Source organism: Pinus tabuliformis, chromosome 9, assembly GCF_031772625.1.
Source record: "Pinus tabuliformis cultivar Carrire ecotype Pingquan chromosome 9, CPIR1, whole genome shotgun sequence".
Classification (NCBI taxonomy): domain Eukaryota; kingdom Viridiplantae; phylum Streptophyta; class Pinopsida; order Pinales; family Pinaceae; genus Pinus; species Pinus tabuliformis.
The window spans coordinates 1,326,645,608-1,326,673,247 of NC_142307.1; the positions used below are offsets into that span (position 1 = coordinate 1,326,645,608).

General features: G+C 39.6%; 1 protein-coding gene across 3 annotated transcripts in view; it reads left to right on the top strand.

The window, feature by feature from the left end:
- The window catches only part of LOC149153417 (defective in cullin neddylation protein), a 268,362-nt gene that overhangs the window by 171,049 nt on the left and 69,673 nt on the right, over positions 1–27,640 (top strand). For all 3 annotated transcript variants that reach the window (XM_089439789.1, XM_089439788.1, XM_089439787.1), the window contains 3 exons: positions 21,287–21,369; positions 21,484–21,548; positions 21,944–21,993. In XM_089439789.1, the coding sequence (XP_089295915.1) occupies positions 21,287–21,369; positions 21,484–21,548; positions 21,944–21,993 (198 nt within the window). The remainder of the gene's footprint in view (positions 1–21,286; positions 21,370–21,483; positions 21,549–21,943; positions 21,994–27,640) is intronic.

Consider the following 27,640-nt stretch of genomic DNA (forward strand, 5'->3'; position numbering starts at 1 on the left):
AGATCTAGGAAACGGCAGTCGGATGCAGTTCTACCGGCTTCAGATTTGGATCACCAACGGACGCGGCCCTCAAATAGCTCCGATACCATGTAGGAATTTACAGGGTAAGTTCCTCAGAAAGAACACCAAAAGGACACCGCTCACAACCAGATCACAGATCAATACACCAGTATTTTTGACGTGGTTAAAACCCTCAAAAAGGGAAACAGTCCACGGCCTGAGCCAACGCGGCCACTTCAGGCAATTTATTAATCAAAGAATGAAAATTTACATAAGCTTCTCTCATGCATGGATTACCCTACAAATGACCCTCCATGCGCTTTAAATAGAATTCATGGACCAATCGGGTGTCAAGCCACGGATCAAGTGTCGGTAATACCGAGGAGAGAATGAACCGTCGGATCACTACATATCGTGACCGTCGAATTGTAAGTTACAAAATGTACAACGGTAAAGAAACACACTTTACCTAACTCTATACCTAACTCTATACTAGACCAAGTTGTACTTAACTATTTCCTATGTGTCGGAATATCATTGCCACGCTAACTGGTACAACTGATTTTGGTGGACATCAATTGCCACCATAGTTGGCTAGCAGAGAAATTATCCATATTTCTCATTTGTTCTTCATTATAAGTGATTTGAGGATAATTCTTCAGCTGGACAAATTGATTATTATTCTACAAGATTATTACGCTTGAGGGCCAAGATCAATTCCTTACTAGGCTGAGTTCACTATTTTCTCAGCAGACTGAGATCCTTAAATTGGAGGTCGAGATCCCACCATATTGATCAGATCGAGTTTCCTTCCTCTAATGGCTGAATTCTATTGTATTTCCAGAAATCAGACTCAGATTTGGGAGGCCGAATCATTCCTTTAGAGAGGCTGATTTTTGAAGAATGTGCACATCCTTTGGTAGCTGAGTTAATTGTCTTTTGGAGGGCTGAGATCCCTGCTTTTTTGTGGCTATTTATTTGTCTGAAGAATTTTGAGAATGGAGACCGAATTTCATCACCTACAGGACTGAGTTATTTAAGCAATTTCTGACAGTATCTGTGAAAGATGCGTCCATCTTGAGGTCGATTGCATCACACAATTGTTGAATCATTGCACTTATCTTGGAGGACCAAGATACTACTCTTTAAGTGCTAAGCTGTTCAGAATTGGGAGGAAAAGTTTCAGATTATATATATATATATATATATTTGGAGGCCGAATTCCCTTGGTAAGGAGGCTGAGTTATCAGCTCTTGTGAAGGCCGATTTGCAAACCTGTTGGGAGGATGATTTGATAAGGCCGAATTGATCTAATTGTCAGGCTGAATTCTCTTAAAGGATGTGTCTTTCTTCTGTGGACTAGCATCAACATTTTCAGAAGGCTGAGCACACATAAAAGGAGAAAAATGTTTTTATTTTATGGGTAAATAAAAGGGGGTGAAATTCACTTGGAGAATAGGAGGAAAATGCACTAAGTGACTTATTAATAAAATAATAAACAGAGATTTCTAGAAGATTGGAGAAGATCCGACAAAATCTTATAAAAGGGGAAAGAAGGCCATTTTTCACTCATTCTGGTTTATGATTATTTCTTGTTGATAGACTGGGGCTCAAGCAAGTCTAGCTCGAGGGTTTTAGGCGAGATCCTTACACTAGATTTAGTGGTCATCATTGCCACGCTAGCTGGTACAACTGATTTTGGTGGACATCAATTGCCACCATAGTTGGCTTGCAGAGAAATTATCCATATTTGTCATTTGTTCTTCATTATAAGTGATTTGGGGATAATTCTTCAGCTGGACGAATTGATTATTATTCTACGAGATTATTACCCTTGAGGGCCAAGATGAATTCCTTAGTAGGCTGAGTTCACTATTTTCTCAGCAGACCGAGATCGTTAAATTGGAGGTTGAGATCCCACCATATTGATCAGATCGAGTTTCCTTCCTCTAATGGCTGAATTCCATTGTATTTCCGGAAATCAGACTCAGATTTGGGAGGCTGAATCATTCCTTTAGAGAGGCTGGTTTTTGAAGACTCTGCACATCGTTTGGTAGCTGAGTTAATTGTCTTATGGAGGGCTGAGATCCCTGTTTTTTGTGGCTATTTATTTGTCTGAAGAATTTTGAGAATGGAGGCCGAATTTCATCACCTACAGGACTGAGTTATTTATGCAATTTCTTACAGTATTTGTCAAAGATGCGTCCATCTTGAGGTCGATTGCATCACACAATTGTTTAGTCATTGCACTTATCTTGGAGGACCAAGATACTTCTCTTTAAGTGCTAAGCTGTTCAGAATTGGGAGGAAGAGTTTCAGATATATATATATATATTTGGAGGCCGAATTCCCTTGGTAAGGAGGCTGAGTTATCAGCTTTTGTGAAGGCCGAGTTGCAAACATGTTGGGAGGACGATTTGATAAGGCCGAATTGATCTAATTGCCAGGCTGAATTCTCTTAAAGGATGAGTCTATCTTCTGTGGACTAGCATCGACATTTTCAGAAGGCTGAGCACACATATAATTCCTGGAGTCCGATCTTGTTGACCTTAGGCTGAGTTCTGTGCACTTGCTGAAGATTATTGAAGGGGCCGAGTTCATTTCAGATATGGTATCAAGTGTTGTCAGAGCTATAACCAGGTTTTGGAAAGGATTTCGTATTGTAAACCACTCCAATCAAATTAAATAAAATTCTGAGTTTGCCTCCATTCCACTGTTGTTTGCAAGATTGGACTTTGCATTCCAAGTGTTTGATAAAAGTTTTGTGCAGTAAGTGTTTGTAGAAACTCAACGATTTTTATTTTTCTTTTTTATTAGTTGAATAAAATAGGCAAATCCTAGCTTTAGTACATTACACCCAATGATTTCTCTTGCATTGAAGATTATCCAAGTTCAAAACACTGGGAATTTTAGTTAAATACTATAAACTAGAAATAAAGGGTGATTGATCTATGTAAGCTCTGCTTGTAAAGCTTTGTAGTGCATATTCTATTTTTGTATCTACTTTTCACTTGACTAGAGAAGCTCTAGGGGCTTCTTACACATCACCTTCTCTTGAGTCTTTTGTGATTTTCTAATTAGAAAGCAAACTAAGTTCTCGCGTCATGGAGTGATCAAAATTGCAGGTACATCTAACAAAGCCTTAGTGGTTAAATAAAAGGATAAATCCAAGTATTCAAAGAAGCATAATCCTCACAACAAAATGCAAAACAAGGGTCCAAAACCCTTTTGGCTAGCTTCTATTTTGAGTGGTGACAAAGGACCAAAATAAAAAAGTAAGAAGACTGGAAGGGATTGCAATTTTTTTGGATGAGATGGTTGTCTACAATGTGAACGTTTTATAAAGATGGAGGCCTTAGGAGTTCTTCATTTGTCTTGATTCTTCTTCTTCTCATGGACACTTGCTTTCTACTTCTAGTATTTCCTTCAATGCAACATTAGTTCTTCTTTTAGTGAGTAGCTTATTGATTTTGAAGAAGGTTAAACCCATGTTTTTTTTTCTCTTAGTGAATGTAATAGCAAATGAATATTTCTTGGTTTATGATAGATCTGATAGTGATGTAGGTTTTGGAATAGTTCAGTTAGATGACGGTCATTTTAATGATGTTTTATGTGTTCCAAATCCATATGTCTCCTACAATCTTCTATTAATATATCATATCACTCATCCAGGTGAAGGTAAAATAGCTATGTTTTCACCTTATCTCTTTCCAATCAAGGATTTGAAAAATCTTATGCATGTTATAGCATCCAAAATTGATGATGATATTAGCAAGTTGTACAAATTTGACAAATTTGGATTATCATCTTTCTATCAATTATTTTTGGTCATAGTGATGAACTCAACAAACTTTGGAAAGAGCGGTTTGGATGAAATATTGATTATTATAGCAACTATGTAATCATAATATGGTGATTGGTTTTCCTCTCGTTCCTTGTAGAGATGGTGGTTGTGCTGGATGTTCTTGACAAACATCATTGAGAGAATTTCGATGAAAGTGCCCTTTGGCAAGCCTTTACCCCTTTGGGGCATGTTTGTAGTGGTTGGTGTGGCCTGCTTCCTTCCCCTCCTTTCTCTAGGTGCAAGTACTTCTTAAGTTTCATTGATGACTTGTCCATATGCACTTGGGCTGATTTCCTAAAACTTAATAGTGAAGGTTTTGAAATATTTTTGGTCTACAATTACCTTGTAGAGAAGTAATCTAGACTTCAACTATAGAGGTTTAGAATAGATAATGGAGGTGAATATGTTAACAACAAAATTACTACTTATTGCATTGCGAGAACAAAATTACTACTTATTGCATTGCGAAGGGCATTTCGATGCAACGTACTATTCCATATACGCTAAAACGTTATGGTGTTTTTGAGAGAAAGGATCAAACATTAAATGTAATGGAAAATTGCATGATCGAATCCAAGGTATTAATTCTTCATTTTGTTAGAGAATGCAGTAGGGCAGCTATTAAAACAAATTCTCCTTAACCTTAATAATTGCTTGTGAACTTTAGTTATGTTCTTATGTTTTTTCATTAGATCTTTTCATCAAACAATTATCAAGAACAAAAACAATAAAGACAATGGACACAAGAAGTAGGCTCCAAGCCAGGGCAAAAACGCTCAAGGGGAAATCCAGAAAGAATCTCCTCTTCTTATATAATCTGCTTCAAATGAGAAATCCAAAACCCTAGACCAAGTCCTCCAAGTACCAAGTCATCCCTCTAAGAAATCCTTCTGTTGAAATTTCTAAGTATTACCCGTTAGAAATTTTATCTGTATTCTTTGGTTTATTTCTCCTACTTGTTAATTACGAACAAGTTATTTAAACATATAAATATCGAAATAAACACAATACAGTCTCAACCATCTATAGATCAACAACTGAAAGAAATAGCAAACACATAAGTGACACCGTTATTTTCGGACAACTTGTCTCTGGAAAAACCCAACTTGGGAAAATCAGTGCAACAATTCTGAGGGTTATTTTATTATGCAACCTATCCTTGAGTACAACTGGTGCCAAACTAGCTCACCCGACAGAGAAAATAATTTGGTAGTAATACATCTCTATTCGGAAGTAGATATTCAGAAAATTTGTCCCAAGAAACCCTCTCCAGCAACCTCTGGAGCTCAGCGTCAGCCCACCTGGCCTCAGCGTCAGCCCGGAACCTCCTACGTCAGCCTTTCGAGGCACTGCGCAGCCTCTATGACCCTTTGCGTCACTCCTGCAACGTCTGCGTGAATGACGTAGGCCCTTCTGGCCTCTGTGCAGTCCCTGCTAGCTCTACGTGGCTCTCTTTGGCTCAGCGTCTGCCTCTCTCTGCTTTTGCGCTACTCTCTCGGCACTATCTCTGCTTCTCTGCCTTGTACTCACTGACCCTTGCTGCCATTGATCACTGATTCGACTTTTCTTAGCAAACCCCGCTCTAGAAAATCAAATGATTGATCACTCTGATGTATTCTCCAACTAACCCTCAAGCCTCCTCTTATACTTTTCCTGTTGGTCCTTCAACGGCCGATTTTACATCTCTAATCAATGACTAAGATTAGATTTGGCTTGATCTGTGTCATTTGGAACCTTCTAACCTAGGTATATATTAATACCCACTAACATTTTATTTTTCCTAAGTTTAGACTTAGGAACTCCATTAAAAATATTAATTATTTTAATATCTCCTTAACCAGGTAGAATCTACCCAAACCATTTCTGGGTCTTGGAGATCTCATGTGCTTTAGCCTCTCCACCAATTTTCATGGCTAGAGCACATCTGGTGCTACCTCAAATCAACACCCCCTCTAGCGAGGATTGTGCTCTAGTGATACTCCACATTGAGCATCGCTCTGATTATACAACACCGGTGTTTGTGTTGATGCTAGGCCTCCCTGACCAACATCCTCTGCATTGCTGCATCCTGTACTACTGCCCATGGCTCTGCCACTGCCACTGTTGCATCCATACGACAACTCCCTCTGCATCCGTGCTGTTGTTGGTCCTTTCCCCCAACACTACATCTGCACTGCAACCCCCTCTCATCATGCTGCATCGTGCTACTGCCAATTGCTACTGCACTACAACTCAGTTACTGAGAAGTAAGTAACTGATCCACCCAACTACTGACATCCCTGTCAGGCTAGAAACACTCCTGACACTGAAGCTCTCTCTGCGGCTATCAAGTGCTCCCTCTACTGCCTCTGCGCTACTGCAACAACTCCCTGCCTCTCACACTGCTGCAAACCTCTCTGTGCCATCTTGCACTGTTGTAACCTCCTCTGTGCCTCTCGCATTGCTGTAGCTTGCTAGCTCTGTGCTGCCTGGGACTACTGCACTGTAGCACTCTCTGTCACTTCATCCGCGTCTGTTTCTACCGACATTCGCCAGTTCTGCTACTTCTCACTTTTGGACTCCCGTGGCAAGGTATGATCCAAGAGTTTGGGTACCTCAAGGATCCTGCCCTTGATCACCTGTAGTCCTCTTGACTATAGCTCGATGTCTCCCCACCTCTTCTCTAGAAGTACGTGAGCACTTGTGGCACAATCATCATCCTCCTCTACCTCCTTTTCTGCCTTCGCTGGCGCTAGCTTGGAGTCAGACGCCTCTCCCTTAGTCTTCTTCCTCGTACAGTGGTTCGCATAATGACCCAGTTCCCCACAGTTGAAGCACTTAACCTTGGAGAGGTCCTTTTTGTTCCTCTTCTCCTGCTTCCCCGCAGATGCCAGAGCAACATCCTCTTCCTCTTCCTTCTTGATCCAGATTTCTTTGCTGCTACTTCCCGTCTTGGACAACCGTCTGATCTCTTCTTGGCGAAGAGCTGCCCACAATTCCTCCCAATCAGGAAGATTCGCCTTGCCCAGAATGCTTTGGACAAATGTCTCCCACTCCTCGGACACTGCATTTAGGGTGGTCCTCACCATCAACTCCTGATCGGGCGTGGCCCCTATGGAAGTCAGTGGGTCTCGTATCTCCTTTAATCTACCGAGGAAGTGATCTATCTGCTCCCCCTTCTTCATCTAGTATGACCGTAGCTGATTCTCAAGTAACATCTTCCTTTGCACAGAAGTATGCTGGTACAACGTCTTCAAGGTGTGCCACATTTCCTTTGCAGTCTCCTTCTCGGCAATATGTTGGACCACATGATCTTGGACCCCATCAAGGATGATGCATTTCGCCTTGGCCATTGCCTCCTTGTACTTTTCATTATCAACCGGGTCAACTGGGATAGCTATTGTTCTCAAGGTGAAGGCCTTGATGCAATGTCTATCTAGAATGGATAGGATCCTGGCCTTCTAGACCATAAAGTTGGACACCCTGTCTAGCTTGTCCTGATTCCTCAGTCCATTCATGGCCATCTCTCTGCTCTTCCTTTCTACTCCTTCGAGTCTCTACTTCCCTCTGGAAGTTCTCTCTTTGATTCCCTCTGAGTTGCTACTTCCCGTCTGGAAGTTCTCTACTAGACTCCCTCTGATTCTCGATTTCCCTCCTAGAAATCTGCCTGCTAACCGTTGAGTCGCACCTCTCCGATCTCCTATGCACCTGCAACAGTAATCCAAATTCCTTGGCTAGAAATTTGCGTCAGTAGCGACTCCCTCTACCTTGGTTTTCCCATGTTAGGTACTGTTATGTCTCGACAACAACAATACCTCACCAGCTTCACTCCTCGCAAACTACCCACAGCTTCCTAAGCCCCAGCAACCGAAGGACTGAGCCTCTAGGCTCTGCGCAATCCCGACATTGGCTGAAATGCTCCCCAAGCCAACTGCGTCAACCCTCCTGGTGTCTGTGTGGCTTTTTGTGAGTCTTTTTCCGCCCTCCTTAGCCTTTGCGCTGACCTCTCTCTAGCCCAAACTGATAACGCAGTCCCTCTGCGTCAACCCTTCTCCGCTGCTTTCTGCTAGGAACAACTTTTGTCACTCGGGACAACTGTTTCTGCTGCAAATGCTTTGCTTCAGCTGGTGCCTTCAGCTCTCCTGTGATCTGTAACCATGCTCTAATACCATGTTGAAATTTTTAAGTATTACCCGTTAGAAATTTTATGTGTATTCTCTGGTTTATTTCTCCTACTTGTTAATTACGAACAAGTTATTTAAACATATAAATATCGAAATAAACACAATACAATCTCAACCATCTACAGATCAACAATTGGAAGAAATAGCAAACACACAAGTGACATCGTTATTTTTGGACAACTTGTCCTTGGAAAAACCCAACTTGGGAAAACCGGTGTAACAATTCTGAGGATTATTTTATTATGTAGTCTATCCTTGAGTACAACTGGGTGCCAAACTGGCTAACTTGACAGAGAAAATAATCCGACAGTAATACCTCTCTGTTCGGAAGCAGATATTTAGAAAATCTGCCCCACGAAACCCTCTCCAGCCACCTCTGAAGCTCAGTGTCAGCCCAGACCCTCCTGCGTTAACCTTTTGAGGCACTGTGCAACCTCTACAGCCCTTTGTGTCACTAGTGCAGCTTCTGCGTGGATGACGCAGGCTCGTTTGGCCTCCGCGCAGTCTCTGCTCTCTCTGCATGGCTCTCTCTGGCTCAACGTCTGCCTCTCTCTACTTCTGCATTGGTCTCTCGGCATTATGTTTGGTCTTTACCTCGTAATCACTGCCCCTCGCTGCAACTGATCACTGATTCAACTTTTCTTAGCAAACCTCGCTCTAGAAAATTGAATCACTGATCACTCTGGTGTATTCTCCAACTGACCCTCAGGCCTCCTCTTATACTTTTCCTGTTGGTCCTTCAATGGTCGAGATTACATCTCTAATCAATGGCTAAGATTAGATTTGGCTTGATCCATGTCATTTGGAACCTTCTAACCCAATTTTATATTAATATCCATTAATATTTTATTTTTCCTAAGTTTAGACTTAGGAACTCCATTAAAAATATTAATTATTTTAATATCTCCTTAACTGGGTTGAATCTGCCCAAATCATTTATGGGTCTTGGAGATCTCATGTGCTTTAGCCTCTCGACCAATTTTCATGGCTAGAGTTTTTCCGATGCTACCTCAAATCAACACCTTGCTCATCCTTCAAGGTCAACGAGAGTCAAACCTTCTTTGAACTATTTCAGTTATAGTATTCGGTTTTCTTCCTGTAATCTTGTGACAAGTTTCAGGCCATCGACCTTTCATATCACTTTCCTCTAGTCATCATCAATGAAGGCATTGTATTGAGCCTATCATAGCTCTCTCTAAACATGAAAGTGATCTTCATTAACATCAGATTATCCTCTTATACTGCTACCTTTCAATCCCAAGATGATAATGTGAACATCTTGACTACATAATCCTTTAGGGATTACAAAAACCTTTCACTCATTCCATATGCTCTTTGAATCAAGTTGAACACCAACAGTTGAACTTGCCTCATTTGTCATTAATATCCTAGGTAGCAAAACAATATGTTAACCAGATAACCAATACCAAAATATTAATATGAGATTTACCTTATCAAGATGGTCTGTTCATCAAAGTGTTTGCTTCTTTGAAATCAACATCCTTCCACATGGTCCAACTTCATATTGTACAGGAATCCCTCTCCATGCGTTAATTTTAATCGAGATGCTCATGGATAGAATTTGATAAGCAAGTTACAATATCTTTTTTGGAGTTGTCATTATCAGCTCACTTTGTTTCTTTTGGAGACCATACTTGATGTTGATCATGTTTATGCTATGCTATCTAGTGGTAGAGTCTTGATCTTTGGATATTCTAGAGTACACCAAACTTCTACTTCCAAGCATCGAGTAACCATATGGAAGACTTTGCTTCCATCCAACCATATAACCATCCTTTCTTAAATGAGTGTGCTTCTTATACCCGTCGAAGATAAGTTTCTGTAACTTTACCATCTGTATTACTATTCCTTCATCCTTCAAGTAGATTGTATCCCTACTAGATGGAATATATACAAGTCATAATGCTTCTTCCAAGAACCTTCCTAAATGATGTTTCTTATGGTATCTTGATGATCCTTCTTTGCAAAATGACTACCTCTAACATTATGTTAGAAAAAGTTTGGATGAACTTTAATATGCAATATGATCCAATCTTCTCATTCTTTGGTAGCTAGATGACTTTTCAAAGCAACTTGATTATGTAGACTCTAATTCCTCTACTATCATATGCTTCTATCTATGATGCCATGCTTTTACAAAAACCAAGACTCCTATAGAGAATGCAATAATGTGTGCTACTCTACTTTCTACTTAATTAAAAAAAGACAAATTGCATAAAGAACCTAGTAGAGATTGAGCTTCCTTCATTAGTTAAGATCCTTGGGATCTTCTCGTTTCAACTTCTTCTCAGGTTCTCTCTTTTCTTCAACTATGTGAGCTTCACTTCTTTCCTTTCTTTTGTTGTTCATCTTGTTTGGACAATCCCTCTTAAAGTGTGCATACTCATGTAGTTTTTGTAGCATCGAAGGTGTTTTAGTCTCGAAACATTGTGTAGAGGCTAAAACACATGAGTTCTCCATAACCCAAAAAGCGTTTTTGGAAATTCCACCTAGAAGTGTCTCAATTAGATTATTAGCCTATTTTTAATTATTTCCTAACTCTAAACTTAGGAAAAGGGGTTAATTAATTAGAATTAATTTAGATAAGGTGTGAATCATCTACAAACTCACATGGATTGACTTCGATATGATCTTAGCCATCGATTAAAATTTAATCTTGGCTGTTGGAGTCCCAACAAAAGATTATATGAAGTCATCGATGGGTATATGGAGAACACACACACAAAGATCAATTTCCTTGGTGAGTTTGATTTTCCAGAGACAGTAGCCGGAAGATTTCGAGCTAGAGAAGGAAGCAGAGACAGACAAGGGCAGGGACAGTGAGTTCGAAGGAAAGCTTTACCAAATTCGGAGAGTCAACAACAGAAGGGATGTATTTCCTAGTGGAGCTACACAGAGACAACACAAAAGGCTTCAGGGGGAGATCGATTTTGTTGAAGGGGAGAGAAATTTAGTTGTTGTTGGCTCGGAAATTCTTCAAGAGGCCAAGCGAATTTTTCCCAGAGGTAGAGTCAGCCAGGACGCCATTTTTTTCTTGTAGTTCCGGGCTTAGTGAGTTGGGGTTTGTGCAAGCACTACAGAGGCTCACACAAAGCTTGTACGATTGGCCAAATTTGTCAGTTGTTGGAGCGGGATCAAACATGGTGTTGAGGTATTTGCCACATAGATATTTCAGCTAATTTATTTTGCTGATTGGATTGCCAGTTGGGCAGCCATAGACTGTAGTTAGAATCTCATTGCTACATAATAATAAAAATCGCTGTTGAAAATATCGGTATTGATAAAATATTGGCGAGGGTCCTGAAAACGTCTTATCAGCAATATCAGCAAAATATTGGAAAATATTGGCAAACATAAAAATTCAAGGTTTTTTTAATCAGATTTTTAAACATAGCCAATATTTAAAAAAATGGCGATATTTAGCCGATATTTTGAAAATATCACAATATTTTGAAAATATCGCGATATTTACTAGGCGATATATTGCTTTGCCGAAAATATCACCGATATTTCAAATATCATTGATATATCGACGATATTATCAACAATGAAAAAAACTCTCATCTGTTGCACCAGTTTTCTCAAGTTGGGTTTTTTCGGGGACATTTGTCCAAAAATAAGTGCATAATCTTGTGTGTGTGTGTGTGCTAGCGTATTTCTTAGTTTCGAGCACTATTATTTTCCGCAATTATATTTGTGAAGGTTGCAGTGTGATTTATTCGATATTTGCGGTAGCTAAATTGTTAATTAATTAACAATTAGAAGAATTAATTCCAGTTGCTGCAATAGGATTCTAGACATGAAGTTTTCACAAGTCATTGCATCCAAAGCATTGGATCTTGGACATATCTGCCTTTCCTTTGGACTTTCCAAACTTTCCTTTCTTCTTCTTTCTTTATCTTGCAACAAAGGCTTGAGACTTTTCATTTGATTCAGTGTCATCCTTTGCCTTTATTCTAGATTCTTCTAAGATATATTGAGCCCATAACACATCAAAATGTGTAGTATCCTTGTTAGAGTAGATACTAGTTGCAAAACTGCTCCAACCAGGTGGCAAAGCATTTAATACAAATAGTCATTTCAAAATTGGAAACAGTTTCCCCAAGCCCTTGCAACTGGTCTCATATTTGTGAGATCTTCATAAGATAGGTGGCCATGTCTTCATCGTTTGACTTCCTTATTCCATATGTGAGGAGGGAGCAATCATGGATGCATGAGTTACCCTGGACTTTGTTTTTTAACTCCCTTTATTGCCTTTTTCCTTTCCTTGATTTTTCTTTGTATTACTGCTTGAAGCTTTAGGAAATGGGTGCATGTTGTGAATGATGTATAACAGTGGGTACCCCCTTAAAGGTGATGGAAATACTGAGAGTGGGGTGGGGAGTTGAATCAATATTTCTTTCAATTGTTATTTTATGCTAGTTAAGATTTTTATCACAAGTTAATTTAGAACACAAGAAATAGAATACAAACTAATTTTATTGATGAAGATAGTGCAGATTCCAATCCTCTTTTACAGAAACTCAAGCTCCAACTTGTACATCAAAATCGCTGAATACTTCAAGGCTCCAAGCTTGAACAAATCCAGGCACCAACTTGGTCAAAATGGGGACTCTAATCCTCTCAACAAATCCAAGCACCAATTTGGTCAAAATGAGGACACCAATCCTCCTAAGGCTTCAAGCTTTCCAAATAGAGTTCAAAATCAACCTCTGCAAGATGTCTCCAAAACTAGTTCCAGATACACTTCAACGAGGTTTACAAGGTCTTCTCAAGCCTGCTCCAAGAATGTTTCAAGTCTGCTTCAACAAGGCTACGAAAGGGTGCTTCAGCTGATCTTCATGAAGATGCTCTAAAGAATCTTGAAAGTCTGTTACAAAATGATGTCTTCAAGGAAGCTACCAAGTTCTGTCCAAGTGGCCTTCAAATCTACTTCAATAAATGATTAGGAATGCTCCAACAAAGCTGCTCAAAAGTAGTCTCAACTTAGCTCCACAAAAGATCTTAAAATTTACTTCAAACTCAGCTAAACATAGTACTGATTCTGCTCCAAAGATGTAAAATATTTGCTCACAAGCTGAGGTCACAAGGCCGAAACTCTGAGTCTGCTACAAATCTGTCACAAGGCCAAGCTTCTTCACAGGCCTGAACTTTCCTACCACAGGGCTGAGGTTTGTCCTACCTTAGGTCCGAAATTCAGTTAACTTAGGACCAAATATAGAGAGCTAGGTTCAGGGCAGAGGTCTGCTTATGGCCGAGTTCTGTGCTCTATAGTGGGAAAGTTTTCTGCTCCAAAAAGGTTGTAATATGTCCCAATAAACCTTGATAAAAAAACAGAAATAAAAACCATAAACAATTTCCCTTAATTTGCTTCTTGGTTCATGAGATATGAACCTTATCTCTCTACCTCAAGTTCAAGCTCCTTGTCTTGTCTTCCTTGGCCGAGTTGGGTGATTTTAATATTCCTATTTGAAAAAATACAGTAGATAAACAAAGATGAATTATAATAGATATAAATGTGCAGAATTAACAACAAGCAAACATTGAACACATTGAAAACTGACGAGTCACTGAACCATTTGTATTAAATCATGAAACAAGTACATCAAATTTGAAGTAATAATGGAACATGGGCTTGCTAAGCAAGCAGAGAAAAGCCTAGAAGGATGCCTCTGACCCAAGTGTTGTACGACCCAGGATGATGATGCACATTGCCTAGTGAATAAACTGCTAATGGCTGGCTGAATGAATAATGATGGCTGACCTGGAAAATTACCAGATCACCCTGAAATTCACCCACGAGATCCTCTCCAAAAATCCATAAAAACCCAGAAAGCATTTGGCGCGGTGCCTGAAAGTGTGCACTCTACCACCTGGTGCGAATGGCCACACTGAACAGTCTATGCAGCTTGCTGCAAGAATTGATGGTGTTGGAAATGCCCCCAATCCGTCACTAGGAACTTCCCAAAATTCCACTAATAATTCCCCAAGGCAAACCCCAAACTCTAACCCCAAATTGGGAATGCCAATTCGTCCCACAAGAGGACTGCACATGCTTACCCAAGAGACTGATGCACTGCTAGAACAAGAAAACTTGGCCATCACAGTCCTTGTTTCTCATATGCAGACTCCACCAAAACTCCAACTCTGAATGGTAGATGTGCCCTTGAAGTCCTCCCTCAACAAAATCCTCTGAGCTGAATCGAATAAGCAATTAAGTTCATTGCCTCTGCGCCCAGAACTGCGCACTGTTGCTCAAAAATGATGAAGATGATGCCCAATGGAAGCCCTGAGATGGAATCCTCCAATTTCTGGCTCGGGAGACACGCAAAGTTCTCCGAAATTGGTTGAGGGTTACACTTGAAACTCTTGTGCTAATCAGCACTCGAAACCCTTGTGCCAAACAACTCACAAGAGGTCGATTTCTTAAGTTCAAAGGGCAAGAGAGTTGGTGTGACCTTTTTCTGCCCTTATATACCTCATGGGCCAATTCGACACCCCTTAGTGGCTCCCATCTCCTCGTGTGAGTCAACCCCCTCCTAGTGATGCGTCTTGTTTTCTTTATGGTCCACAACTTAAGTGACTTTCTTAAACATGAGACCCACTTATTATTCATATCTCCTAAGTATAAAGTGTTAATATGCCAAAAAGTGATCCCTTCACCCCTTTCACTCTTTTTTCCCACGGGACCAAGTGGGGTAAAGGCTATCTCCATAGTTGCTCACAAAATAGGCAATATCACAATGATCAAATGGAGGAGACACGTTTTTTATTTATACAAGTCGAGTTCTCATTGAGCCGTCATGTCTATAGGGGAGCTGACTTGATCTCAAGGTAGGCCGACTTGAAGAGGGGTGCAAAAATTGATTTCTCCACTTAAAATATTCATTTCTCCTCATTTGAGAGGAGTGAGGAGGCATGCTATAACTCATTGGAAAGGACTTAATATGCTCTTTCAGCCTATAACATTCTTATCTTCATCAAGTCATCCTTTGACATCAATAACAAATTATTCTTCCAACAATCTCCCCCTTTGTTATTGATGGCAACAACCTCCTTATATGTTGCTTCCCTTGACATCGTGTTGCTCCCCTTGTCATTGTGCTATTCCCCTTCTCGTGATGCTGCTCCCCCTGTCATATTCTCCCCCTTTGACATCAATAGCCAAGTGATGGTCTAATGGGATGCAAAAGAGATGATCCCCATCTTTTGACAAAGATATTCAAATGCTTCTCGAGGTAGGGGTTTTGTGAAGATATCTACAAATTTTCCTTAGTGTTGACATACTCCATTTTAATGTTATTCTCTGCAACTTGTTCTTGAAGAAAGTGATATTTGATTGGAATATGTTTTTTCTTTGAATTCGGGACTAGATTTTTTGAGACGTTGATGGCATTGGTATTGTCACATTAGATGGTGATAGGCTGATTTGTTTCTATATTGACATCCTTCAAGGCTTTCTTCATCCATAGGGTTTGTGTACAACAATTTGTTGTTGCTAGATTCTCGGCTTTAACTGTGGAGAGAGATATAGATGATTGTTTCTTGCTAAGCCAAGACGTGAGACAATCTCCTAAGAAGAATGCATTCCCACTGGTACTCTTTTGATCATCAATGCTTCCTGCCTAATTTGCATCAATAGACGCTGTCAAGGTAAGATTTGTGCTCTTAGGGTACCAGTGTCCAAAATCAAGAGTGCTTTTGAGGTATCTGAGTATTCCTTTTACAACTAGCACGTGAGATTCGTTGGGGGTTGACTGGAATCTTTTCCACCATTCCTACTGCTTGCATGATGTCTAGTCATGAAGCTGTCAATTATAAAAGACCTCCAATCATTCATCTGTAGAGAGTTGCATCTACTATAGGGGATTCATCGTCCTTACTCAGCTTGCAACCTATAATCATAGGTGTGCTTACATTAGCGCGTTCTTCCGTCCCAAATCACTTGAGCATCTCCCTGAGGTACTTTGTTTGTGTGACTAGAAAATTGTCTTTGTCCATCTTCATGTAAAGGTTGTCTTTGTCCACATGGTTTTGCGTCTTCAACTTTGAGTGCAAAATCCACTGCTTGGGTATACTACCCACAAAGCCGGTGTGGGTCAAACTTCTCCCAAACCCTGTACTAGGTTGTGGGGGTACCTCTCAATCTACACAAATCAACATTCCCTCTTAGCAAGGGAGGCACTTCCACCACTCGGAAGTATCTTGTCATTTTCGGTGACACTAACCCATCTGGCGTCCACCATTGCAACAGACCGTGTAGAATGGACCATACTATCCTTGGTATTGTCTTTGCCTCAATCTTGCCAGGACCTAAAGATTTGAATTTCCATTGGGCATCTCCCTCTGAAGCTAGACTTCCACTTAGTCTACACAATCTCCATTGGCTCGCACTGTTATTGAACTTGTGTCCTTCAAGGTCAGTGCGCGCTGCGGTTTAATATGGGCCACATCACCACCGCAACCTAGCTTACCGAGCAATCTCATCCTCCTGGATCAAATACCACACATGCTGATGACTCCTTTGTTAGATTTGCAACATCCTGACCCAATGAAGAAACTAGCTTGCCATCATCTCGTCCATTACACAGAGCCAGTGTTACTTGGGAGCGGGAGCAAAAGCGAGGAGCAGGAGTGAAAATGGTGCGGGAGTGATATTTTCAGAAGCTCCCAGTTTGGGAGCGAATCCTGGAGCGTTTTTTATATAATATATATATATATATATATTTTTATATTTTGATACATATATGTCAACAAAAACATGTAGAATGATGAATTAGATATACAAAACATAAAAAAAAACATAGATTGAACCATATAACAACAATCATCTAGAAGTTATAATCTTCATCAACCACGTCCACAAGTTAATAACATAGTAACATACAACATATTGAATCTCATGATTCATCAATCTTAAAGTTTCAAGCTTTCAGAATTCAATATATAACATTTATCATCATTGATCACCAAAGTTGTACTTGTAAGCTAAGTGTAACCATTATAACAAATAATATCTAACATGAAATGAAATGGTATAAAATGAAATGAAATGGAACAACTTTCAACTTTCATGAAGGATCATATTCATAATTCATTACTAATGAGTTACAATTGCCAACTTCAAACTTAAATTGTCATATATTGTTTAAAAAAAAATCATAATAAATATGAAAGAGTCAATAGTTATAAAAACTACTAGAAACTAGAAAAGACAGGTAAATCTATTATCTATTTCTTATGCTTGGGCCTCTTGCCACCACGAGAAATGTCTAATTTTGTAGTCTTGTTGGAAAATCGGGATCTTTGTCATTAATATCACCCTCTAAGCATTAATATCCAAAGGTATCTTTGTCATTACCTCTATATCTGTATAGGGATCTTTGTCATTAATATCACCCTCTAAGCATTAACATAAGATAGAAAAAGGATAGCATGTCAAGTCAAGATTTTGTTTGAGTGATGCGTACGTTTTTAGGAGGGTCATGATAGAGGAGTTCGACAACTAATGTCACTAACATCAAGGTACATAGAGGGATTGGTGCTCTTGATTAAATACGAGTTCCATACCCTAATACATGACAATATTCAATGGAAACATTGCAATCCCCCAATCCTCAAATCTTGAAAAACTGATAAGTCTGCTGGATTTTGAATGAAATCTAAAATTCTACTTTCTCCATATGAAATCCAATGAGGTTGGAACCACTCTCAAACATCTTGAGTCATTTCATGGTAATGTTAATAATTTAAGTAAAAGGATGAAAATGAAGATTAAGGAGAATGTCACTGTTACTTTAAGAATTTAACATTACCATGAATAACATATCAATACTAGGGCCATAGGCTTAATCATTAAGTTGCCCCACTTAAAACTTATTTGTTTCTTTGAAAAAAATTGCATTTGGAACATTACTGATTTTTTTTTTTTTTTTTGCAAAAAAGGCTAAACGCTCCTAAAAAGGCAGGGAGCGTTTTTTTTTAGGGAGCGTGCTCCCGAGGTGCTCCCACTCGGAGCGCGAATTGGGAGCAGGAGCGGGGGGGGGGGGGGGCTCCCCCGCAACCCTGCATTGAGCCAACTCGTCCATGCCAAAGCACCTCTCGAGCAGTCCCAACAATCCATGACAAGTCATCAGAAATCCATGATCATCTAGCTGCCACACAACAAACTGTTGTTAACTAGGTTCTTTAGCAATCCAACAAATCTCCCAGCCTATCTTGTTGTCAAGCCAATCAAGACCTCATTTCCACGTCTTGTGCTAAACCCTCTGCTTCTTGATCTAGACAATCTTAGCTCTATCTGAGTTGCTTCACTATGCACACTCTGATCCACTGGCCCTTCAAAGTAGCTCTGATACCATGTTGAATTTGCCATCACACTTCATAAGGAGGTCTGTTTCTAGAATCATGATCATAAACAAACTGAAATGCCTCAACACTACTACTTTGCGTAGCGGAATAACATACATCAGTGAATCAACTGGTGCACATACAATTTTTAACTTTTAACCTACTACTTGTTATATTGCAAACTCTAATACAACAGTCTTAGGGCTCTCGTACTAGGGATCACAGCCCATACATACAACCCTGATACAAGGACATAACTAGGACTTGGTGTCAACAACTATGACCACCAATCCTTCCCTGAACAATATACACTTGACCTACTTGCTGATGTAGTGCTCCACAACCCTTTTAGCCCATGTACCTTGAACACATTTTGCAGGTACCTTGCCTCCGCATCTACTGATCACTGCAACTTCTGCCATTTTAGAAGGTTTGTGTCTCCACCTCAATAATCTGCCACTATCAACCCCTCTTCGCTGCTCCGAGATGACTGAACATAGGCTTACTGATCTGCCCACTAGCAGTGACAAGGCTGCTCCATGATCACTGCACTTAGGGTCTTTGTCAAACTGCCCTCTTACCAATGAAATGCCTCCTTGAATTCACTGAAGTAGGGCACACGAATCTGCCTCCTAGCAGTTCCTTCGCTGCTCCAAGGAAACACTGTACATGAGGTCTTCAGGCTGCCCTCTTATCACTGGGGTTGTCCTCTGCAACCCACTGAACTAGGGCTGCACAAATCTGCCTTCATATCACTGGTTTTCCACCTGCAATCCACTGAACTAGGGCGCAATAACCAGCCCATTAACAGTCCTTTACCTCACTGTAAAAGTCTGAACTTAGTGCTCCACAGGACTGCCCACACACATTGACAAATCAACCCCCTTGTCACTCTCCTTGGGTCATCCAAACTGCCACACACAGTATACACTTTGACTGATCTAGGGCACAAATACACAGCCCTCACACTTGTAATTTGCTCCTCAAATTACAGAGAACTAGGGCTCCACAACTTCTGTCCAAAACACAATAAAACAACCTTCCATGCCTTGCAAATCATCACAGGAATACCAATCACCTTACCTCTTGAAGATGTCCACAACTTTCCTGAAACACACTGCTTCTGCACACAGAATTTCCTGAGGCTTCAGCTCTCTGTAGGGCTTCCTGTAGCCACTCCACGTCAGACCTAACTTCGGCCTCCACATATCTCCTTAAAACCTCGCAGTCACCTTCTTTCTCAGCCCTCCAAAACCAGCCTCACGGCCTTCCAAACTTGCTGGTACAGGGCTATCGGCCCCCTTCCCCAGAACAGACCAGCCTCTGGCCAGAAAACAGAGTATAGACCACAAACTTGTGCCCAGAATCTGCCCAAAGAACTCGGCCAGCAATCCTCCCTAACTCAGCCTAACCAGATCACAAGAGTCAATTAGAATTTGTTCTCCTCTTCACGCTGGATCAGTTCCTTAGGTCTGTGGCCAAATCAGATTGATATCCACTTTGATGAGATGCACCTGGATGGTTGTGTTCAATGAACTCTCCTTGTCTTCTATTTATAGAGTTCTAGGTGGGTTTACTAGCCACCTAGGGTCACACCATTTCACCAAAGCCAAGCTAAACAAATTGTTTAAACTGCATAAAATCATAGGACAAAATTTCTTTTCATTCAACCAATGTCACCTCATTGAAGCCTTTGGTGCCCCTTAGCCCTTCAAGGGTGCCCCACATGCTCTCAATGATCAAACCATCGAAAACTCCACTTGGTTTCACACTCACAGCTTTGTGTGCAAAACCCACAGCTTGGATACACTTCCCACAAAGCCCATGTGGGTCAAACTTCTCCCAAACCCTGTACCCTATGGTGTGGGAGTACCTCCCAAGCTACACAAATCAACAGGTTATACTGGTGATGGACATGGTAAGTGTGGATAATGAATTGTCACTCCTATTGTGCATGAAATGAGATCAGTGCAAGCTGGCCTTTGATATTTTGAGACAGCATTAGCCGATGCAGGTCATAACGATCTCTCAACTACTTTTGTTTTTGGAGAAGATCCTCGACCATCTAATGATTCATCTATATCGAAACTTGAATTTGGTACTGATTTGCAGGAACCAGATCTTACATCATTCATTCAACCAACACCGGTTTCTTCATCATCCACAACTCAGCATTATAGGCATCCTATTAATCCTGATTGGAGGCATTCCTTCTTTCCATTTAGACATCAATTTTCCTATTGGTATCATAGCAGTTCTTGTTACAAATCTTTGGTTAATAAGTGTAAAGAAAAAATTGTGGGCTGATACCTAACACTAGGACTTATTGTGGTTCAGTTGATTGGTCATGGTGGCATTTGAGTTCATGTTTTAGGACTTCATATTTTTCAAGCACAACTGTATAGTTCTCATCGTTCTCTTTGACTGATTGGCCCTAGCAGCAGCTTTTCTTTGTGCTTGACAAATTTGTTGGAAGCCTTTATTTGTTGATTCTATTTCGCATGCGTGTATTCTATGATGGGGAGACCATCTTGTTGCATGTGCTATTTGGAGCACTTGTTGATCTTCAACACTTCTCTTACTATCATCTTCGTTGGATCATTTTGAGTTTCATACTTTTCTAAGGGAAGCATATGTATGTTTATTCTTTTCAAAAACAGGAACTTCTACATGTAGTTTCAGGGAACACTGGAAAACCCATATCATGTAACTGATGCTGTTCATTTAGGTTGAAGACACTGCACTCTGTCTTAGATTTATTTAATGATTCTTTCATGCAGGCACATAACAACATATTTTGAGGTTCCATATTTCTATAGTCATGAAAACGCTTTATAATGGTGTGATTTTACACATTACCTTTTAAATATTTTATTGATTCTTTCTGTCAATGCATTTGTTATGGCAGCTGGTCATATCTTGGCATATGAAAGCAGCAACAATGTGTGAATTTTCAAGGCAGGAGTTTTTCCTGGGTTTACAAACATTGGGGTGAGAAATGTCAACGTGATCCCCTTGTTATTTTTAACATTCACCATCTACATTGTTTGTATGTGGATATTGTCGTTGCTTAAAGCAAATAAATGTAAATTATGAGTGTGGCAGGGTAGATTCAATTGAAAAGTTCAAGGAAAGGATTCTATATCTACGTTCTGAACTGAAGGACGAGCGTATGTATCATTGTATCCTGACATTTTACTATTTTTGCGTGTCCCAAATTGGATGCTCTATTGTTATTCTTTATTTGAGGAAATGTTAGTATCGGTAAGTGGCAGTTACAGTACAAACTACTTTGGAAAAACCAAGGCTAATGCCCCCCACCCAAAAAAAGAAAGAAAACATAGAAAAGAAAAGAGAAGAAAATAATTATTATAAGATGGGTGGCTGCTGAGCCCCTCCTGCCAAATCTTCCGTTGGTCGATCAGTTTTTTATTTTTCATTTTGATGTTTTCTTGGTCTTGGATATGATAGGTATGTACCACCTTGTTAATATTGAGAATTCCAAACTATTTTTAAATTGTAATTGTTTGGGACCTTTTGTAAATTTTCTTGGTTCTTTATGCAGAGAAGTTCCGTGAGATCTACAATTTTGCATTTACTTGGGCAAAAGAAAAGGTATTTTCAACTAATCCTTCATCTACCTTCAGTGTATGACTTGACATATCTTGTCTTAGATTGGAGTATAATATATATCATGTTATGCTTTAAGTTCATTGAATGCACTGTGTCTGTGCATATATTTTTAGATCTAACTCCCAAGTCTCTTTTGCTGGCTAAAGTTACACATTGACATATCTTGTCTGAGTACAGAGTATACTATATATCATGTTATGTTTGAAAGCTCATTGAATTCACTTCTTCAGTGTGTTACCTTTAAAAACCTGCACTTATAGTGATAAAGCCTTGAAACATGAGTGCAACCCTAGGGGAATTGAGGAAGGCTGCATGCTTTAGCCACAACAGTGCTTCTTCTTAATTTAGGCTGCTTCTCCTTTGGCACAAGGAAGATATCTCTAAGTGTAGGATGCACTTAGAAATAAATGGGGCGGTGGACCAAGACCAATCCCAATCGAATCGGCAAATGGAGTCAAGGTTAATAAGCAAGAGGGTTCGAAGATCAGAAAGGCATGGTTAGGTTGTTACAAAGACTAGGTTACATGGGAGCAGGAGTGGAAGCGGGAATGGGGAGCGACATTTTCAAAAGCTTATGGGTCAGGAGCTTTATAAATATATATTTTTATATATTTTGATGCATATATGTCAACAAAAGCATGTGGAATGACAAATTAGTGATAAAGAACATAAAAACGTGGATTAAACCATATAACATCATTCCTCTAGTAGTTATAATCTTCATCAACCACTGGTCCACAAATTACAAGTTCTCATTTATATAGCATGTAAGGGTGCACATAACCAAAATAACATTGAGTTCAATCCATCTCTGAATTGAAAATACATCAACAAATAAGCTCTAAATGTCCTCTAGCATCCAAAAAAGTCATGCTACAACAAATACCTACATATCATTAAAATCATTGCCTATCTTGGGATCTTTGTCGTTAATATCACCCTCTAAGCATTAACATAAGATAGAAAAAATGTAGCATGTCAAGTCAAGATTTTGTTTGAGTAATGGGTACATTTTTAGTAGGCTCATGATAGAGGAGTTCGACAACCAATGTCACCAGCATCAAGGTACATAGAGGGCTTGGTGCTCTTGATTAAAATAGGAGTTCCATAATGTTAATTTTATTATTTTAGGTATGTTCTATATGCTTAAGAGCAATTTATTTCAATTTTTCTTATAAGCCTAGTATCAATATCCAGATTAGCAATCACATTAGAATGATAGTAAAATGTAGATAGAACATAAACATAAACAGTAGAAGACAAGCCAAGAAAAGAGGACACAAGATGTGGCACCAGCCAGGGACAAACCCCAATGTGGGGAAACCCTTGATCAATTGTTCTTATATTCTTTATTAGTTCAGCAGAGAGAGAGATAGTACAAATATACAAAACTGATATTTATGACAGCAGTAGAAAAATCTTGACCAAAGAAGACAATGCTGGTCAAACAGGACAGAATCTTCCTCTGAAGATCATTCATATGGTATCAACAAGATGTTCAGGAAACTGAGCCAATCATCTTCAAACCTTGACCCATAACATCTCCCAGAACTCTGATGTCTTCTTGCTGCACTAGCTGTCACTGCTTCATGAGTTAGGGCATCAACTTTCAGTCCTCATCCTTCACACAATCAACAATACAGGCCTTCAAAGGCTGCGGTGCTCCATCCACCACTGCACGCTTTCAAGTCTGACTTGTGCAACCCTTAGAACAATCTTTGCTGCTGGCTATGGCCTGCGGCCTAGCCCCGCAGAAAGTTAGGCCTACACATAGCACCCAACAACCTCCAATTAGCAACGCTGACAGCCCTACAATCTTGACCCTTGAACAGCAACATGGCTTCCAGTCTTATCCAAAGAGATCATCCTAAACAGACTTGTTTTGACCTTCTCTTTGAGGCTACACCAGACCTTGGTTCATGAACTAGATCAACCTTATCAAATGCTATCAATTCCCGCGCTGTTTAGGCTCCTCCTTGCTGCGGATTAAAGGTCTTTATTTGCTGTGGCTAGGTCTCTCTAGACTGTGGCTATGGCTCTCGTGTGACAGCAGATTAGAGCCTTCCTTCTGACTGCGGCTAGGGCTCTCTAGACTGCAGCTAGGGCTTTCTTGTGACAGCGGCTAAGGCTTCTTTGAGACTGCAGATTTAGGGCCTCTTTGGACAGTGGATTAGGGCCTTCCTTAAGTGCGTATTAAGGGCTCCTTTGATCTGTGGCTAGGTCACCTTTCGACAGCAGATAGGAGCCTCTCTTCACTGCGCCTTGATCTCCTTTAGGACAACGGCTAGGCTTCCTTCTTGACTACGTATGGATGTTTCCCTTGACTCCATATAGATGTCTCCTTTTAACTGCGGCTAGACCTCCTCAGAAGACTGCTTTTAGGGCTTTTTATGACTGCAGCTAGGGCTCTCCCTCTAGACCTCTCTTTCCACCAAACCCAAACGAGTGGAGAGAGATCACAAGAGATGTGTGTCACAAATGACTTGAGATCTTCTCTATTTATAATGCAACATTGAGGTTGAGCTGGGGTTATTTGCTCGCTGGCCGACCTTGACAAATTGTCAAATAATACAAATAAATTCATATCTCCATAAATACATGTCAGAATCGGATGATCTTTAGATCAATCCTACACCTCTCGGAGAGAAGAATCCAAGAAAAATGTCAGCTGCCATAAATAAGATAGCCCACATGGAGTTTGGCCCTAGCTGCCAATTTTAACACATAACCTAGTACATGACAAAATCCAATGGAAACATTGTAATCCCCCCAATTCTGAAATCCTGAAAAACTGATAAGTTTGTTGGATTTTGAGTGAGATCTAAAATTCTACTTTCTCCATATGAAATCCAATGAGGTCGGGACCACTCTCAGACATCCTGAGTCATTTCATGGTTAAAAGGTGGAAATGAAAAATAAAGGAGAATGTCTTTTTTACTTTAGGAATTAAACATTACCATGAATTGCATATCAATGCTAGGGCCATAGCCTTGAATATTAGGTTGCCCCACTAAAAAATTCTTGTTTCCAATCTTCAATAGTTACCTCTATCTCTCCCGAATTGTTAGTGAGCACAAATTTTTTTTAGGGAGCGTGCTCCCGAAATTTGTTTCCGCACTCTCTCTCAATGCGCTCCCTCTTAGAGGCGCGCTTTGGGAGCCGATTCAGGGGTGAGGGTGTCTCACTGGCAACATTGTACAAAGATGCCTTAATGAACAACATGAACACTTTAATATGTCCAAATTAAAGAAGGGGCCATTGCAAAGGTGAACCAACTTAACTATCACAAATAAAAAACAAAAATATGGAACATTTGAACAATAAAAATAGCAATAACCTTTCATAGAAATGACATTATTGCTGTAGATTTGCAAGATTAATTCCAACAATTAAATACATCCATGAAAATGCAAAAGAAGATGCTGAACCTCAGACCTACAATCTCTTTAATTTCGTCTCGTCTAATAGATCTTCAACTAAGCTCAAAGGGGATCTCCCTACCACTCCAACCATCAACAACAAATGAGAGATCTACTCTTTATATAGAGTTGAGATCTATTTCTCTTACAATAAAATAATAATAAGTGGGTTCTAGATCCATTATTTTCTCCAACAAATAACAATATTATGTTATGCAGTCATGCCTGTAATATCCCCAATTTTTGGATTTTCTTGTGGTGTGATTAGGAGGGATTTCTAGAAATTATGTTACCCTGGTCATAGGAGGAGGATTACATTATTGGTGGGCCCAAAGGGATTTGAGGAGTTTTATGGGTCTAATTGGGATCACTTGCCATTTTCATCATCAAGATTAGTTCCGCACAATTTGATCTTGGTTACGCTGCATTCCAATGATTTTTGTAAAACAAAGTTATTAATTGGCATATTTTAATTAATTATGCTTAAGGTGGTGTTTCGGGCTGATTACTTGGAGAAACACCTTAGTGTAATAGCTCGTTGGAATCAGGACGAAAAGGTCTACAAGACAAGGATGAAAAGGGGCTTTGGGAGGCCTGTGTGATCATGGTAGTAGTTTAAGCATTTTTTGGGGATAAAAGTGACTTTAATTAGTAATAAAATGTCACTTGTTAAATAAAAGGAGAAAAATTGTTTTTATCTAAGGAGTAAATGAAAGGGGGTAAGAGTCACTTGGAAAATAGGAGGAAAATGCACTAAGTGGCTTATTAATAAAATAATAAAAGGATATTTCTAGAAGATTGGAGAAGATTTGGAAAAATCTTATAAAAGGGGAGAGAAGGCCATTTCTCATTCATTCTGGTTTATGATTATTTCTGGTTGATTGATTGGGAGCTCAAACGAGTTTCTCTCGAGGGTTTCAAGCAAGACTCTCAAACTTGTTTCGGTGGACATCACTTGCCACCCTAGCTAGTATTCAACCAATTTTGATGAACATGAATTGTTACCTTAGTTGTCATTTTTGTTTAGTTTGTAGGAGATTTGCAACAATTTTTCAAGTGCTGAAGTGATATCAATTTGTTGGAGATAGAGTGCCAATGCTGGGGTCGAATTTATCTTCAAAGAGGCTGAATTTGATTGCTTGATTTGTTGAAGCACATATAAGAAGAATTGATCAAGGGTTTTGCCCACATTGGGGTTTGTCCCTGGCTAGCGCCACATCTTGTGTCGTCTTGTCTTGGCTTGTCTTCTGCGATTTATGTTTATGTTCTATCTGCAGTTTACTTTAATGCTGATGTGATTGCTAATTTGGAAAAGATATGGAGCTAACTATGAAAATTGAAATAAATTGCTCTAAGCATAGAACATACCTAAAATTAACAGTTCTTTACACTTGATACCAATGCATATGTGAACCACGAGTTCATATCTTAGATACCATGATTCACAGATAAGTTAATTCAATTTGAGGAAATAAAGTTTAGTTGTGCGTGACATATATCAAGATCAGTCCAGACTCCATATAGCATTCATCATCATGACTTATGTTCGGAAAATAAAAAATGCCGTGAACTTTTCTTATACTAAGGAGATTAATAACACCATTGGAGAATTGTGGTAAATTCAAACTAATTTTGTATCACCATATAAACCACTAGTTTAGTAAAAGATTTGAAGAGCTTTGTGAGGTTAGATAAATACTGATACAAGATATCAGTTTCGAAATCTAATTATGCATCCACCATAATTTTATCAGATTTTCCAATTCAGTTTATGTGAGTTAGTTATGATATTCATTTGAGTGTCTAAAAAAAGGAGAGAAGATTGAACCATAAAAGGGACAAATGGCAACCTAAATTGAATTGACCTTTCTTAATTTCTGAGCTTAGACTGAGATCGATTTATTTTTCCCATGTTAGATAAAAAAATTAATGGCAACCATAACTTAGGGTGAGCAAGTCAATACAGAAAATTTGACTCTTAAATCTCAACTTTCTTAGAATAAGTTTAATTAAAGTGGAAAACTAAATTTGGTTGGAGAAAAAGGGTTAAAATTGGCCTTCCATATGGCCCTGGAATCCTCCTTTCCCTTGTGGAGGCTTCCTTGCTGATATGAAGACATTCTCTCCCATTTAGAAATGAGAGTAAAGCATCAACCTGAGATCAAGAACACTAACAACTCCTAAAAACGGTTAAAGAGAATTCAAAGGTG